The sequence below is a fragment of the Rhinolophus sinicus genome, linkage group LG03 (assembly GCF_036562045.2).
Source record: "Rhinolophus sinicus isolate RSC01 linkage group LG03, ASM3656204v1, whole genome shotgun sequence".
Lineage (NCBI taxonomy): Eukaryota > Metazoa > Chordata > Mammalia > Chiroptera > Rhinolophidae > Rhinolophus > Rhinolophus sinicus.
The window spans coordinates 95,587,870-95,606,503 of record NC_133753.1 but is presented as its reverse complement, the minus strand read 5'-3'; the positions used below and the strand labels follow the sequence as shown (position 1 = coordinate 95,606,503).

General features: G+C 43.6%; 1 protein-coding gene across 2 annotated transcripts in view; it reads right to left on the bottom strand.

Annotated features, from left to right (window-relative positions):
- THSD4 (thrombospondin type 1 domain containing 4) overlaps positions 1 to 18,634 on the bottom strand; it is a 574,709-nt gene that overhangs the window by 100,844 nt on the left and 455,231 nt on the right. For both annotated transcript variants that reach the window (XM_074328210.1, XM_019736037.2), the window contains one exon: positions 6,593 to 6,797. In XM_074328210.1, coding sequence (XP_074184311.1) covers positions 6,593 to 6,797 — 205 coding nt within the window. The remainder of the gene's footprint in view (positions 1 to 6,592; positions 6,798 to 18,634) is intronic.

Sequence of the window (18,634 nt, the reverse complement as noted above, 5' to 3'; positions counted from 1 at the left end):
CATACACCAGTGTGACTAATTGGAAATATAATGGAAATAAAGATCTTATACCATACTAGCAAAAGCTGTAAAATACCTAGGAATAAACCTAATAAAACATATGTAAAGTCTAGATAGAGAAATATTGTTAAACAACATAAAGTGAGGACATATACTATGCTCCTAAATCAAAAGAGTCAATATTGTGAAGACAATTTTTCCTCTTCAAATTAATCCATAAGTTTATTGCAATATCAATTAAAATCTCAATAGAAGTTTTACGGATTTTAAAAAGTAGGTAGAGCAAGTGTGAGAAAATTTAGGGAAAAAAAGTGTTTGGGTAGGGAATTGGCGAGGAGGCAGAGAGTTGACCTAAAAAGAATAAAACATATAAAACCACAGAAATGAAAACAATATGGTACTGAAGTAGGAAGATACAAATCGATCAGTGGACCTGAACTGAGGATCCACAGGTATATCTACATACATCTGTATTTAATATACAGTAGAGATGGTATTTCAAATCAGTGGGGGAAATTCAATAGTGTTGGGACAACTATCTATTTGGAAAAAGAAAGTTAGATCCCTAACTCACACCACACACACAAATTAATTTCAAAGAGATTAAATATTTAAACATAAAATATGATTATAAAAGTAATAGAATAAAATATTAGATAATAATTTTATAACGTTGGAAGTGGGCAGGTCTTTCAAAGTAAGACAAAACATATTAGTCATATAAAAAAGATTGACAGATTTGACCAATGAAAAGAAAAAGATTAAAATTTTTCTGCACAGAGTAATAGATATCATAAGCAGAGGCAAAACACAAGAGAAAGACTAATATGCATACAAACAGAAAATGATTATTATTCATAACATATATGAGTTCTCAAAATCAGTGAGAAAAGTACAAACACAATTTCAAAATACCAAATTCATACGAGTACAAATAATGATAAAAATGAGTGGTCAGGAAAGTGCAGATAAAAACATATGCTAAAAGTGAAGTAACTTCATAATATTTAGTGTTGGTGAGGGTGTGGTGAAAAGGGTTCTTTCATGTACTTTTGGTGGGGGTATAAATTAGAACAGCTACTTTGGAGAGGAATTTTGCTTTATTTTTCAGAATTTTAAGTGTTCATGCCATTTGACCTATAAGTCCTATTTGTAGGAGTGTAGCAATATTTATATAAGTATGAAAGGACATACGTATTTGGAGAGTCATGGAAGCATTACTTGTTAGTGAGAACTAAGTTTTCTTCTCCAAGAATTTGTTGTATTTCTTCTAGAAACAACTTTTCCAGTTATTTATTTGGGTTTTCTCTTACACGTTATAGGCTTCTAAAGAATGTCTAGTGATCCTTGGTTGTCCATCCATGTTATTTTCAGTTATCCATTGATATTAGAGACAAAAGCGATGGAAAGGCTGCCTGAGAACTTTGTACATAGCGGCAGAACCTGTTAATAGGCCAAGTTCTATAGGGTGAGAGAATGGGGTGCCTGTCACTAAGGTGCTCCCTCCTCCACTTCCAGAATGAAGAGTGAGTTCTTGGAGCACCCGTACTCTCACCCACGCCCCAGTTCCCTTCTGCTTTTGGACAGGGAGGTAGATGCCAGTGTTCTGAGTGTGTGTGCTGGGGTGCCTGTTCAGCTGAAGGTTTTTTAATTATTCTCCCATTTTTCAGCTGCATTCTCCCTTCCCACTTTCCCTTGCACCCGGACTCAGGTTCCTGAAGCTCTGCATGCAGGCCGGCCCCCCTCATCACGGTCCCCTCTGCCACCTAGGCTCTGACCTCCTCTGCTCCGTTACGGAACATGCTTCTATTTGCCCTTTGTCTGCCAGAAATGTGTTTAAATCATTTAACAGATGCCCCCGTCCTGTTTTCTTGGTGGTCATAGGTCATATCCTTTGTTATTCCTTTACTATCATTTTGAGGGAATCTTGGGACGAAGGGAAGAAGAACGCATGTACTCAGGCTGCCATCTTGAACCAAAAATCTAAAGTATTATTTATAATATTAGAAAACTGGAGACAATCTAACCATCCCGAAAAACTTAAGTGGTGTTACATCCTTTGTATGGAATGTTCTACACTCACAAAATAATGAATAAACTTTATATGTATTAATATGAAAGAATATCGTGATGTTAAAATAAGAAGCAAATTGCAAAAAATGTGTGCAGTAATATGAATTTTAGAACAAATATACTTATTCGTACTTTCACAAAGGACTGGAGGATACCCACGGAACTGTGACAAGTGGTCGTTTATCTGTCTTTCCATTTGAAGGCGGTGGATCAAGCATGCGGTTGGCACGAAGGAAAAATTTCATCTTTTTGCTCTATATCATCTGTACTGTTCAAAATTTTTATAATGCACACGAAAAAAAATTTGTTTAACTAATAATAAATAAAGGTTTATTTATAGATGCAAATTATAGATGATCCATGATACCTGATATTTAAAATGCTGACCATTATTACTATTTAAAACTTTTGACATGCTTAAAAGTAAAGATATTGCCAGTTTATTTTAAAAAGATTACAGACCTTTAAAAAATCCCTTCCAAGTCTAAAGCTCATGACAGTATAGCATGTTGGCAGGTAGAACATGTCTTGTAGAATCAAGCTTTTGCTTGGTATGCTTTTATGTCTGATTTCTTAACTGTTACATAATGACATTAGTAAACCGAACAGGCTGAGCTATGCCAAACTTTTATATTTCAGCTAAAATAATTTTACATATTATTAAGGAAGAGGCAAGTAATATAAAATATCAATCATTTTAATAACATTAGATTTAAATTATTGCCAAAGAACAGGGTTCAGAATAACTCATGTCCAAAAGGAGAATACATACACATAGCCTACAACAGATACAGGGATTCCAAAGTCTTTTCCATTAAAAGAAAAAAAGATGGAGGAATCTATAAACCACCAACTATATATTGTAGCATGTGAACAAATTCAAATTGACTACTCCACTGAAAAGTAGAGCTCAATTCTATAGAATTTCATTGGTTTCCAAACTAAAGTGAGACAAACACCTTACTTCCAGAACTCTGTGCACCAAAAAATGTTATAGTTTCTCCAGCTTTGCTCAGAGAAACAGCCAGCAGCATGGAGTGCTGAGCTGGCCTGTCCCCCCACCCCCACCCAACCCCGCCCCTGACCCCTGGCCCTCGTCTGAATGGGCCAGTTCCTCTGTGAGTTACAGCAGGGCCAGGGCCAGAACTCAGCCTTCAGAATCTGAGTCTAGCCAGCCCACTTCTTGATGGCCAAACCAAATTAAACTATAAACTCAGAGTCAGGTTGAATGTGCCATCACTACTTACATATTAGCCAGTGCTTTTGGTACACACGTTTCCTTCTTCTATGTAGTTTTTCATTTTTAAATTTCAATTTTCATAGCCTAACTCTATAATTACATCTTTAGAAACTAACTCCAAATCTTTTCTGAAGCAAGCAAAATCAAGAATGTCCAGTTTTAAAAGTCAGAAGACCATGCATGTAAAAATGCTTAGAGACAAAGAGCTATCTATTCATACAGAATGACTACTATTATTAACTGAGTGAGCTAGGGTAGGTCATGTAAATACTGACGGTTTAAGAAAATGTTTTCAAATGAGCTGATTAAACCATCTTCTCCAGCACTAATAACACAAGTCCCTCTGTTTTTATAGAAATCTACTTTCTGTCTTTATCATGTTTGGAGAGTTGGGTCATTAAAAAACACGAAGTATCGGGGCAGCCCGCTGGCTCAGTTGGTTAGAGCGCAGGGCTCATAGCACCCAGGTTGCCGGTTCGATTCCCACATGAGCCAGTGAGCTGCGCCTTCCACAACTAGAGTGAAAACAACGACTTGACTTGGAGCTGAGCTGCGCCCCCCACAACTAAACTGAAAGACAACGACTTGGAGCTGATGGGCCCTGGAGAAACACACTGTTTCCCAATATTCCCCAATAAAAATTAAAAGAAAAGACAAGGAAGTATTTCACAATGAAAGTTTGAGTTGCATTACAAATAACTAAAGGTAATTCTGGAAAACAATAGGGCCACTGAACAAAATTGGTTAAAGTTGTGCATTTTTACAAAGAAATGCCACAAATTTGAACTATTCATTTCCTCTGTATTGCCTATTCTGCTGAACAAATAAATGTATGTCAAGAGCCAAACCAATTTTGTGAACCAAGTCAAATTTTTATACAAAATACAGCAGAAATGACAAGGTAAGAAAACTACAACTTTCGTCATTACCTGGAAAACAGTGGAGAAACCCATCACATATCTCTTTGAGAAAATGTTTCAATGTTTGAAAATGTGTAATATAAAAAACAGTCACTGGATAGTTCAAAAATAGCTAGATAGATCTGTGCTGTAATGACTTATACATAATCTTAAGCAATCCCATGCAGTTTAACATTAAAAATATACAGACTTCACAGAACAGGAGATTTAGCAGGATAAATTGGATAGGTAAAGAGAATGCCTGTGATGAGAAAAAGACCATCCAAAGCACTGTATACTTTAAAAGGGTGAATTTTATAGGATGTGAATTATATCTGAATGAAAAAAGGAAAAAAGAAGAAAAAGAAACAGACAGAAGCTCCTGTTCATCACCTTTGGAACCTCCCTCACTAAAGCCTGCTCTTCTGTTTCCACTCTCCCTCCTTTGCCCATGTGGCATCATGTATTATTGCCATGGACTCTGGATTCCTCATGCACCCCACTGGTCTCTGGGCATAGGAAATTGAACTTGACTTTCTAAATCCCCCTTCCATTGACTCGGGGTACTTCCATTCTCCTCTGCCTCCTCTTCATCTTTGTTAGGGGGAGATGGAATTTTGATTCCATGAAGCTTTGACTACTAACAAGCTCTCTGAGATAAAAGAAAGGGAACGAATATTTGTCAGTTGCTAATAAGTGCCAGGGGCTCTGCTGGGTCCTGAATATCTGTTATCCTATTGATTCTCGCGAATACTTATAAGGTCAAGATTCTTAGTCCATCCATCACTGAGAGAAGTTTCTGTTCAGACATCCAGTGGACTATTCACCCAGGATATCTGTTTTATTTTCAGAAGGCACAGCTTTAAAACCCTTTGCTGAATAGGACTAATTCAAAGCAGGGAAAACTTAAAACAACACAAAGCTCATAAAAAGTGGCATTCTTTGCTGGTGTATTTCAACACATTCACACCTCAAATAATCCCTCAAGAACATTTTCCATTCTAGGAGAGAGGATGTTTATGGAGATGTGATTTCCTAATAGTACAATAGAAAGGAGGACATTGTTTGCAACTAAAAATAACACACCAACCATTTACTGGGAATTCAGGCTTATGGTCACTTTGTTGGCTCCTGGGTTTGCCAGAGCAAATGCAACAAACAGCTTTCCACTTTAACTAAGGGTTTGTCTTGAATTCCCATTTGCCATTCTTTCCTCCCCCTGCCAATAAAACTAAGTGAAGCTAAGCTCGGTTGCATTTGGCTGGGGAGAGAAGGAAGAGCTATAGAACTTGGCGTTCTGGGGTCTGGAGTTATCCTCTGGGGTGAGCCTGCAACTCGAAATTTGCAAAATAAATGATCTCTCAACTGCTGCAGCCACTGACTGCTGCACAGCCAATGACAGATCAGAACTTGGTTCTGAGACCTTCTCGTGGGTATTACCTCTTGGTAGACTACCACACTTCCCCCGCCCTTGCTGTGTGACTGTGGCACGTTACACAATCTCTCTGTGCCTGTTTCCTTATCTATAAAATGGGGAGGGGAAAATTCCTACGCCCTAGGGCTGCTGAGAACATTCAATGATCTAATAACGTGAAGCACTAAGAATAGTACCTGTGCTATTTAAGTTCCTGTTCAATAAATAATTACAATACAAAAATGACTCTTGTTCCTTAACTGACTTTAAGAAATTGCTTTTCTTTATAGTATTTTGTTAACTGATTTATACGTGCTTACTTGAATTAGAAATTGGTAAACATTAATCTGTAAGACTTCAATCGCTTTGCATAAAGTGCAATCAGCCAGAAACCAAGAAGGAAGTATCAACAAAGATCTCTTTTTGCAGGAAAATGGGTTTAAAACACCCTCTCAATATTGATGATATTGCCCAGAATGATAGCTGAGGGGCTCTGCAGCTGTTCAGAAGATACCGTTTCCCCAGGAAGATGAGGTAGAAAGAAGAGAAAAATGCCCTTTGCTTTAGAACCCCACGGAGTGAGGGTCCACACAGGATCATCAAATGCCCCCGGCCACCTCAATCCCCAACAGAACAAACGACTGGCAGATCTCTTGGCTTTTCAAAGAGGTTCCCCCATCTCAGAGAAATGATTTAGCCAATTATTGAATTCATAACCATGTTTCTCTTGGAAGGAGCAAAGGCTGGTTTACACGTGTAGATATTAAACATTTACTAGCAAGTAGGGCTTTTTAAACTTTCTCTACCCAAGCTTCGCATTTCGAGGGGGAGGGGATGCTTTGGCATTCCCAGTGACACCTTCTACGCGTTGGCGGACCTCTGGGCACCACTGTGTTCATCCCACGATCCTGGAGGGATGAACCTCCTGGCTGGGACAGATGGTTTCCTCTGGAAGATCAAACTTACCCAAATAATTGTTGCTCTTGTGCATCTCGGTGATGTTGATTTTGGTGGCTCCTTGGGGGATCTCAACAACGCGATGGTAGCCCAGGCTGGTGAGGGCATGCTTAAACACGCCGGACACCACCTGGCAGCCCGTGTTGTCGCCTCCGCACACCCCGCATTTGTCCACCACTTTGTCGGAGCCCAGGTAGTCGTCACAGCCGATGCTCTGCAAAGAGGTAGAAAACAGAAGACTCTTGTAGCATCTATCAGGAACATCCGGGGAAGAAGCGGAGAGGGCCGCAGATCTACTGGTGGGGCTGGGATTGACTTCCCCCCAACCCCATTCGGCTCCTGCAGATGAGCAAGTTCATTCTTCCCTTCACGCAATAGACATTCAAGGAGCACCTTCCCTGGGGAGGGCTCGTCTTTTCTAGGCACACGTGAAATGTACATTCTAGGGGCAGAGTGGGGGCCACAGACAGTAAACAGGACAAGGAAACAAAATAGTGCCTTTGGTGGTGGTAAATGAGCAGGAGAAAAATAATGCAGGGAAATGGGATGGGGAGAGTGTGGGGATATGGACAGTGAGGTCCCACAAATCCATCCCCCTGTTGGACATGGAGAGAGGAGAGGCTGGACCTTGCAGGGATTTTTATGTGAAGAAATTCTTGGGGACCATGACAAGTGCCGCACCTAAAATTGGGCTTTATTACCAAGTCTTCTAAAGAACAGACGATATAAACATTCAACAAAGTACCCTCCAAAATAGTGTCCTCAGGCGCAGTTTCTTAGGAAGTAGATCAATTGGTTGAGATCTGGGTCCCCACTGGTCATTGTGGCCCTGAGGAGCTGAGCAGCAGGGCTTTTGCTTGGCTCCCCCAAAGCACTTTCCCAGGGCAGAAGGGTACTGGGGAAGCAGGGGCCAGAAACACCAGCACACTGGGTAATACACGTCTAATTAAGGGGCGCACACAGATTGCACAGGCAGTCTCACCAGTGTTTAAAAGAACTCTGACTTTCCCGCATTTCCTCCCCCAAAGAATCTTCCCATTACTCATTCCAAGGTGTTTTTTATTTTTGCTTCATCCCCCCCTCCCCATTCATGCTTTCGATTGAGCAATTTTATTTTGCATAAAAAATTAAACCCTGGACCAGAATGGAGCAGTCTTCAAGAAATCCTTTCCCACTTCTGGAGCTGATTCCACAGAGCTCTCAATCGTGCTTTCTGGATCCAAAACTGGGACATGTGGTATGAGCAAAGAACTCTGTCACATTTCCTCAGGCAGATGGAAGTGAGTGAATGTAGTTTGGACAATGAAATATTGGATGACAGATTTCACTGAGTTATGGGGATAGGGAATGGTACTTGAAATCAGAATGGAATTCTAAAACTTCAGACATATGTTTGCTAAATCACAGGCTTGTGTTAGTGCTTGAAACCTAAGAACAATCATCAGACCTCATCTGGGGGAGCAGGGGCGGACAAAGTGGTCAGCAAACCATTCAAAGTCCACTTTTGATTTTGTTAAACAACCCTGGGTCTGTTCATGTGGGTCCTACAGGTCAAATCCTACAGGCAGAGGCAAGTCGGAAGGCGTCCATTCTTTCCCCTCCCACTTCACGTTTGATTGACGTCTTTCTGCAGGCACTATAGGTCTGCGTGATCACTTCCATATTCCGGAGTGCACATTAGTCCATCAATAATAACTGGTCTCTCTTCACAAATAGCTTCTCTGTAAAACATTATTTCTGACAATGACAGAGCATCATCTCAATATATTCATCCATATCTAATTAGCCTCTTGAAATGTCTTGTTTGCTATTTATTTCTCCTCCCTCAAATATTTCTTGCCCCCGCCCCATGCACATTTTAGCAGAAAAATTAAAAAAAAAAGCTTTCTGTGCATGATTTCCACTGCCCCACCCTCCTTGGTTCTCCTTCGAAGCAAAAAATAAATAAATAAAAAAATAAAAATTAAAAAAATGCAACCACCCACAGAGATTTTGGAAAGTAGATCCATGTTGCCAAAGCAAGATTCTAACAGAATGAAGGAGATGGTTCTCTCACGATGGGGAAGCTGGACAGAAAAGCAGGTCAGCACTCACTCCCTGCCCTGTTTAGCAACATCTCACTCTCCTCCCTTTCCCCACCTATCGGGGCCATTCCTGCTACCCCTGGCCTCCACTTGTCCCAGATGGAGCTCATTCTTACGGGGCGCTGCAGGCAGAGGCACCAACGTGCATGCAGACGTGGCAGTAGGAATTAACCCTCTGGAGGTCAGCAGTAAGAAGGCATGTTCACAGACTGACATGCTGAAGGGTAGGGTTGCTGGGAGGGATGAAATGAGGCTGGAGCACTCGGCTGAATTTGTCAAGAATCTCATTTGCCAGGGTGAAGAATCTGAATTTTATACGACAGCATCAGCAACCACTGGCCGTCTGAAGAACGGAGGGCTATGCTCAGATTTGCTTTTCTGATGGTACTTTGGGCTGTAGTGTGGGTGGGTCCTCGAGTGGCGAGAACAGGCAGTCTAATGAGTCTCTTTCTCTTGCAAACAAAGGGTAGGGAGTGAACAAGAGTTGCCAAAAATGGGACAGACATTGCCTCAATCCTCAGGCCTCAGCCCAGTTAGAATGGGGTGATCAAGGAAATTACACAGTCATGGACGGCTTCAGACAACCACAGACACAGACAAAACACCATTTTATCTTGTGAATCAGACATTATGTTAAAATGCTTTGCACAGCTCGATGGATACCCACCCTCCCACCAGATTTCCTGCACAGCACGGTCACTCTGGATGAATCTAGACGTGGGGAGAGAGGGCTGCCACAGTTTTTCCTGCTAGACGGCCGGTAACCTGGGTTTGGCGTCAGTGAAGTGTATGGCCATGCCATTGGTGCCAAGAACTAAAGGGGAGACATCCTGTCTCTTCGGGGTTCTGAGTGCCCAGGGTTCACTCAAGAGAGAAATCAGAACAAGAGGTGTGTGAACCTTCCCTGAGCGATGACACAAAGCTGATGGAGCACACTTCCAGGGTTCTAGCGCTGACCCAGGGTCCTTGAGAGACTGGGTGCCGTGGAGTTGCCAAATGCTCCATATGTACTTCCCAAAGCAGGAGGGACAACTCCACAAGGACAACAGGGCAGACAACAGGCAGTCAAGATCTTTACTTTTAGGCAATTACATATCTGACAACTGTCCCTTCTCCCACACAGGGCTGTCGTGAGGAGCAGATGATATAATAAGGGAAAACTTGGATTGCGTGTCCAGGCAGGGCGTGGCTAAAGAAGTGACTTTTGGGCCAGGACTGAATGACAAGAGGAACCAGCCATGGCAGGATCTAAACATGTAAACATGCATTTCATCACTGACGTTGTTGAATGACCACTAGGCAGGCGGGAGAGGAAAGCCCAGGCTGAATCACACTCAGGTCTTGTCTTTGGGAATTGGAGGCGAACTGGGGTGGTGAGACACGTGTATGGATACTCAGAAGCCATTGGGCAAGAGGAGCCCTGCATTCTGTGTCCTGCTGGATCAACTCTCTTTTAGAAAGTTGTTCATTAATAAGAGGGTACATAAAGTGTGGAGGATGTTGCAATGTCCCAGACTGAACTAGGGGAATGGTGATGGAGTGACGAGGACGTGAGAGGTACTTAGGAAGAAAAATGAACAGACTTTTGTGACTGATCAGCTGGGGGAGAAGAGGAAGCCTGGACCTCTGCCCTCCTCTTCTCCCCACTTCCTCCTCGTCCCATCCTCCTAAGCATTGTCGTATTTACATTGACCAAGTCTGTCCTCCAGTCCAGCTCCTCCAAACATGTATTCTTCTCATTGAATCTTAAAAACAACCTGTGAGGTTGCTGAAGACTGCAGGAAACTAAGATTTAGCAGAGAGGTTAGGTATCTGGCCCAAGGCCATGCTGCAGGCAAGAGCTGGAGCTGGGATTTGAAGCCAAAACCCAGTGCTTTTAACCATTATGCAAAACCCCCCGCAAAGGATCAGAGGTCACGCTGTGGGTTCCAGCGTTGGCAAAGGAGTGGCTGGTAGCGGTGACCTAGGTGCAGAAGAACAAGCTGAAGGCACTGTCACCATGGTCTCAGTGAGACCCTGGCCCAGAAGCGACTGCCATTCTCCTTCTCCAACGTAATGAAGCACCAACCACATCTGTCTCTCCCACATCAGCTGTTTTAACCCTATACTTTACACACAGTGAATGACTACGTATTTTAGCTCATCTTCCCATTACATTTTTTATTGTTACAAGTTTTTATTTTGAAATAGCTGAAGACTCATAAGAAGTTGCAAAAGCAGTACAGAGTTTCAGGGACCCTTTACCCAGCCTCCTCTAATGATAATATCTCACCAAAGCACAGCACATTGTCAAAACCACGTCCATGGAGCCCTGCCGTCAGGACGATGCATTAACTCAAGGGGAAACCGTATTTGGATTTTGCCACATTTTCTCGGTGTGTAGTCCTATGACATTGTATCACATATTTCTTTAAAGCAGCTGGCATTCTCCTCTAAAACATGGCCATGTCATTGATAAGGGGAGTTGATGTCATTTAATAGCAAAAGCAGTTGGCATGATGGAAAGAATGCTGGACTGGGAACCAGGAAACCTGGTGTAGCCCTGGCCCAGTCCCTGACTTGCTGTGTGATGCTGGACGGGTCACTTCCCTCGGGGGCTGGCACTGAAAGCATTTCCACCACATTCAGATCTCATAGGAGACAGTGCCCGGGGATGGATCTGGCCTGAATTCTGGTTTATGTATCATCAGGAGGCTGGTCATTTGGTTTCTGGTGGGGATGACCATAGTGCTGGCCTGTCTCCAAACTCAGGAGCACTGCCCAAGGGTCATCAGTGGGAGCTTCAGTGGCACTAGCATCTGCTGGACCTGGGTCACATGCTGGCTCTCCCACTTGGGAGGTCGGTACTTTGGACATGTGAATTAGCCGCTCAGAGCTGAGCTGCGAGCTGTGGTTTCTTTATCTGCGGCTGGGGATGGTACCAGGTCTACCTGAGGGCACTGTTGGGGGGCTCAGATGAGGTAAGCACGAAAGGCGCTTACTTAGCAGCAGGCTCTAATAGGGTGACTTCTCAGAAAATGCTGTTCTTATTTTTGTTTTTGCTTTTGTATCATTGTCTTTATATATTGGTTTCATCTGGAATCTATCCACGTCTAAGTAAATCCCATCATCACATAACCACTTGGACGGTATTTCTCTAACACTTTCTATTACTTCTCAGTCACAGATTCTGTCTTCTTCATTTGGAGAAATGTAGAAAAGTCTGAAGAGCTAAGAAAAGGCCAAGGTTTGCCACAAGGGTCAGACACCTTCTACAGCCCCTCATCCTTACCGCTCCAACAGCATCTGGTGGAAAAGAACGTTTGCTCCCTGCTTTACCTTATTTCATGGTTTGTTTTGCTCACCGTGTTCTGCAGTTCAAAAGAGAGATTTCTTGCTGTTACACAGGCGATTGAACAACTATCAGATATCCTTAGTATCCTTCCAGTGATTTTTGTAACATGGTGTAGGAAAATTTTACATATCGCAAGCCATCCCAAGAGAAATTGCTCAAGAATTGCCCTCCAATTGTGTGCCAAAATTAACCTAAATGAAATTTCCTGAGGGAAATGAGCAATCTGGATGACATGTTTGGTGGTGAATTTCACAGGCAGGAGGCGTTGGTCCATCAGGGTGGGTAGGTAGGCCGGTGCCAGGCGTGCAGATAGTGGAGCTTCTGATTCTCTGATGGGAAGCAGATGTGTCTGTGTGTGCTCAGTAAACACACCAGAGAGTTGGCTAGTTGGTAACAGCTGGTTGGCTAGATGGTAACAACAGGTAAAACAACGTGCCTTAATCATGCTGTCACAATAGTATGGGAGAATGTTATTATTAAAATGATTAGTAACTAACATCAATTTACACTGAGCTAATTTGTGGAAATGCATATGGATGCCAAAACTTTTATTCATGACATTCTGTTGAAAGAAATCCTCTGCATATGATAAATATCTCCCTCTTATTACTGTTAGGAATGTAGATCAATACCACCTTCCTGGAAAGCAATTTAGCAATATATACTGTTTGACCCACTAATCCTTCTTCTAGGAATTTATCTAAGGAAATTATAAGAAACGAGGCCAACAATTTCTGTATGGGGCTCTTCACGGTATTATTATTAATAAAGAAATTGGAAACATCTTAAATGTGCAACATAGGGAAACAGTTAAACATATAGGAATTCTCTGCAAAAAACTGGATGGATCGTTTTCCAGTCATTCTCATGAAAACCTTCTGGTGTTGTGCCTGCATGATTGACCACTGCTCCCTGAGGCAACCCCTACTATGTGTCAATATGCTGTTAGGCGGGGAGACATGAAGGCAAAACAAACATGGTTTCTACTTAGGGTTTAAATCAGGGGTCGGCAACCTACAGCCCACAGGCCAAACCTGACCTACTACTTGTCTTTGTAAATAAAGATTTATTGGAACACAAACAGGCCCATTTATTTACTTACTGTCTAGGCCTGCTCTTGTGTTACAACACAGGGTGGAGTAATTGTGACAGAGTGTCATGCAGGGTGTTATGTGGGGTCTCTGGTCCCGCTCCCCACATAAGAATGCAGGACATGGTGAGGCCCAAAAGGAACACCCACGAAGCCACAGATAGGGGAGTCATACCACTATATCCTCCTTGGTGGCTGGGTTAGAGACACAGGAAATAGGAGCAACGCAATCTGCAATCTGCTGTCCATTTCTCTGCCTGCCAACCAACCAACCAACCAACCAACCAACCAACCAACCAACCAACCAACCAACCAACCAACACGTCATGGCAGTTATATCAATAGCCAATGGCTAACTGGTTATAGCTGATGACCAACCAGTCACAGCTGACGGCCATCTACTACCTGAGCCAGCACCTTTCCACGTGAGGCCGAGAGCCTGGAAACTGCTCTCTGGGATTCTGTCCCCACACTGAGATAGTATGGCCCACAAAGCTGAGAATATTTATGATTTAGCACTTTACAGGAACGAATGCCACCGCCCTGGTCTAAACTGAAAGGCAGACACAATTCTACCCTTCCACGCGATGTGTAAATGTCGAACGGCAGATGTGCTGAGCCCTGTGCAGCTACGACTAAGGCTCCAGGCGACGCTTCCAAAGTCACACCTGCTTGTCCTCATCCTGTACACAGACGTCCAGTTTGTTTGTCCTAATGTGTCTCAACTGTCGGACAGAAGGCAAGGAGCTGTCATCTGCTACCATAGTAGTCTTCAATTTTTTTTTTTTTAAGCAGGAACAAAACCAATCATTTCAAACAAAACGTCATGTAGAAACATAGGACTCCAAGATATAAAATGAGTAAAGCAGGACTGCTCTGGTTGAGGAGCGGTTGGTGGGGTGTGGAAGCCCGGGGTCTCCCCCTCCCGCACCCCAACCCTCTCTCGTCCTCATGGCCAGGGATTCTCAACCCTGTCTCAAGTGATATTCTGGACCAGACAGTTCTTTGCTGTGGAGGCTACTTGTGCATTGGAGGACGGTTGGCTTTTACTCACTAGATGCCAGTAGCACCCCTGTCCCTCAGTATGACAAACAAAAATGTCTTCAGATATTGCCACATGTCCCCTGCAGGAACAAAATCACCCTCAGCTGAGAATCACTGCTCTAATTAATCTAAAGCTCATGGGACACCCAGGGGTACACGACAGGTCCCCCAGAAGCTTTAAAAACAACGGCAATTCCACAGAAGTGCAGAAACAGTACTTGGTAGATATCAGAGAAGGATACTCAACGAGCCAAGGATACTCAATTATCCAGCTTTAACATGATTTCCGCACTGCCATGGGGCTAACCAGTAGTCTTCTAGAGTTCTTTAAGCTTGCCTTTTGGCTTAACCAGTATGAGCAGGATTAGGTACTGGAAAGAGCACAGTGCCAGCATACAGCAGAGAGAGTGTTTTGAATGAAAGAACAGCTAATTGAGGACTCCAGAGATCAAAGTCACAGGACCAATTTGCTTCTCGAACTGGATCATCTCTCTGGTGCTAAGCTGTTTCTTAGAAAAAGAGCTGAAGCCCTGATGTGAAGGCTCCCACCACGTCTGAAGTCAGATGAATCTGCTTTATGTGGACACAATTAAATTGCAGGCAGGAATCAATGGGAAACAAACTGACAATGTCATTCATTTGAAGGGAAGAAGTGGTCCAAAGGTATTTTGGCTTCTTTAATGATGGCAATTGTGAAACTAGTGATCTGGTTTTAATCAAACTGGTTGTCGCTTTTCAGTACCTCATCCTATTTCATTAGAGAACAGCACCTTACCAAGTGACTCAACTAGAAGAAAATGTTGGCGTTCTTATAGGATATAATTGAGAAGAATCAACTGCAGTGAGGTTTACAAATCTAAAGAAAGGAGCCCTGAGAGGAAAGCTTTCACATGCTGTAGGAGAATTACCCCCACCTCTGCCCCACGCTGAGGTTGTCCCGGGAGAGAGGGGTTTTCCAAACTCTAAAATTCCAGTGCGTCATTTTCATGATCTTCCTCTCGGATGCACTGAAATTGGGGCTGGGGGCATGGAATGAATTACAAGAATGACAAATGCTCTATCATGAAAGTAAGGTACGCATCTTTTTGTATTGAATAGTAGAAACCCATGGACTTCTTAATGTGTAGGGTTGTACGGTGACAGCTCTGATGGTCATTCTAGAAAAAGAGTTCTAAAATCTCCTTGAAGGGTGGACTAGGTGTTGGCATCGGTGCATAACTTCCCAAGGGCAGTACTTTGAAGGTGACTGTAATGATATTTGGCAATAAGGTATGCAGCATTTTTTTCTAGGATGAGTTCGCAAACTTAATTGTAGGACCTTCATAGGCATCAGCTTAGAGCCTATTAGAAATCTTGGGAATTTGGGGCTCAAGATGGTGGATTAGGTAAATGCTATACATACTGCATCCCTGGATCACACCAAAATTACAAATTAATTATAGAACAATCAACCTCAAGAATTATCTGAAGTCTAGCTGAACAGGACCCCTATAACCAAGGATATAAAGAAGAGGCCACCCCAAGCCCACAGATAATGGTTAAATACTGGGAGGGACCCTCCATGGCAGAGGTCCCTCTTGAAGAGGGAGGGGTCTCAGCCCCATGCCAGGCTCCCAAGCCTGGGATCCTGTGCCAGGAAGAGGAGTTCCCACCGCCTCTGGCAGTGAAAATCAGAGAGGACTCTGTCTGTCTGACTGGGTGGGGTGGAGGGGAGCTGGAAACCCAGATCTCCTCTTGTAGAGCCCACACAAAGACTGACTTGCTTGTGTGTACTTGCCTGGTCTCTGCTGGAGGGGCAGCAACTCAGGAGGCCCAGGGATGTACAAGGAATGACTGACTTGTGTGGCTTTGGGGTCAAGAGCTGGAGGGACAGGAGCCATTGTGGTCCCTGTGTGGAGCCTGACACATGTGTGGCCTACAGGTGGGTGCTATCTTTTCAGTGTTGAGCCCTCCCCCAAAGGGCCAAGTCTTGGACTGCATTGGTCTGGTGGAATCCGAGCATGTGTGCCACCTTTGTGAAGCCCTGGGTCCCTGCCCCTCACACAGATGGTGCTACATCGCGCAGGACACTCTTGACTGCTGGGCTGCTGGCCCCACCCCACAGGCTGTAGAAGCTCTTCTGCAGTGATGGACAGCCCAGGAAACATTTGCTGGTGGGGGATAACTCAAGACATGTGCCCCAGCATCTCTTGGGCAGCTCTTGGGAAACTGCAGGCCTGAGACGGGTGGTGGCTAGTCGTGGTGTTCTCGGGGCATTTTTGCTGGATGGCTGTGTGCCCAGCACTGGTGTAGGAACCGAGACTGCATTGGTTTTGTAGAAACCACTGACCATATTCCTTAATTCACTGGAACTCCACCCCATCCACATAGAACTTCATTGCAAGGGGCACTCTGGGCATCTGGGTAGCTGGCCATGGCCTACAAGCTGTGGAGGCCTTTTGTAGCAGTGGACAGCTTGCAACAGCCCGGAGATATTTTGGTGGTAGACAGTGACCCAAAACCTGCACTGCAGCCACTCTTGGAAAGCTCTTGGGGATTTGTGAGCCTGAGGCAAGTAGTGGCTGACTGCAGTGTCTAAGGGTGTTTTACAAAGTGGTCACAGGCCAGGCACTCTCTGAGATGAGCAGTAGCTGGCTGCAGTGTTCTTGGGACACTGTGCAAAGTGGTCAGAGGCCTGGCACTGGTGTGAGAACTGAATCTACATTAACTTTATAAAAACCACTGACCATGTCTCATGACTCCCTGGGACTCTGCCCCACCCAGCTAATGATGGATCGCCGAGGACACTCTTAACACAAGATCAACCAGGCCAGCCCACTCACTTAAGGAGGCTCTTTCAACAGCTGTACAAGCAGCTGGCATGTGGCAATAGGCCTAGGGGTCCCAGGGCCTTTTTCTAATCTTCCCCGGGCCCACAACTGGTGGCAGCCAGCCTTGGTTCACAGTGAGGCCACCCCCACATGCCACCAGGTCCAGCATGAGCAGTAGCTAATCAAACACATATAGCTTTGTGGCTCCTACCAGGTATCCACAGGCCATTCACAGGCAAAGCTGAAATTGGCCTGCATGGAGGCCCCTCCCAAGAGACATCAGAAACAACACACCCAGAAGCCAGCTTCAGACCACACCAGAGCACTACCTGGTTAGCCCCACAGTGGCACACCTAAAGGGGGGGTCTCAACAGGCACAAGAGCCTGTGGGGGTAAATCCTCCTTTGAGTGGTCAGCCCCCACACAGCAGCTCCAACACTGTGGGCTTAGCCAATCTTTACCATCAGTCAGCCTGGGAGTCAATCCAATCCACTGATGCACCAAAAGCAATCAAGTCTCAACTACAACAGGAGAACACACACAACACACTCAAGGAACACTCCTGGAACACACACACATGATCAGGGAGACTGCATCACTGGACCACACAGGACACATACTACATAAAGCCACCCGGCAAAGACTGAGAGACAGAGGAGATTTACCTAATACATAGAAGCAAACACAGAGTGGCAGCTAGAATGAGGAGACAAAAAAACAGTCCCAAATAAAAGAACAGGAGAAATCTCCATAAATAGAACTAAATGAGATGGAGGCAACCAACCTACCAGAGATAGAGTTTAAAACATTGGTTACAAGAATGCTTAAGGAACTTAATGAGAATTTTAACGAAGAGCTAGCAAGTATAAAGAAGGACATAGAAACCATAAAAAAACAAAAACAAAATACCATACAAATGAACCAGTAATCAGTAAAGAATACAATAACTGAAATGAAGAATACACTAGAAGGAATCAACAGCAGACTAGATGAAGCAAAGGATCGAATCAGCGATTTAGAAGACAAGGTAGCAGAAAACAACCAATCAGAACAGCGAAAAGAATTAAAAAAATGACAATAGTTTAAGGGACTTGTGGGACAATACCAAGCGTAGGAGTACCAGAAGGAGAAGAGAGGGAGCAAAGGATCGAGAACCTATTTGAATAAATAACGACTGAAAACTTCCCCGAGCTGAAGGAAATAGACATACAAGTCCAAGAAGCACAGAGTCCCAGTCAAGATGAACCCAAACAAGCCCACACCAAAGCACATCACAAAATGTCAAAGGTTAAAGACAAAGAGAGAATCCTAAAAGCAGCAAGAGAAAGACAATTAGTTACTTACAAGGGAGCTCCTGCAAGATTATCAGCTGATTTCTCAACAGAAACTTTGCAGGCCTGAAGGGAGTGGAAGGAAGTATTCAAAGTGATGAAAAACTAGGGCCTACAACCAAGACTACTGCACCCAGCAAGGCTATCAGTTAAAAGTGAAGGAAAGATAAAGAGCTTCCCAGAAAAGAAAAAGCTAAAGGAATTCATCACCACCAAACCAATATTACGAGAAATGTTAAAAGGACTTCTTTAAGCAGAAGAAAGGAGAAAACAAATGAAGTTCAAAAATATGAATAATAAAATGGCAAAAACTATGTACCTATCAATAATCACTTTAAATTTAAATAGATTAAATGCT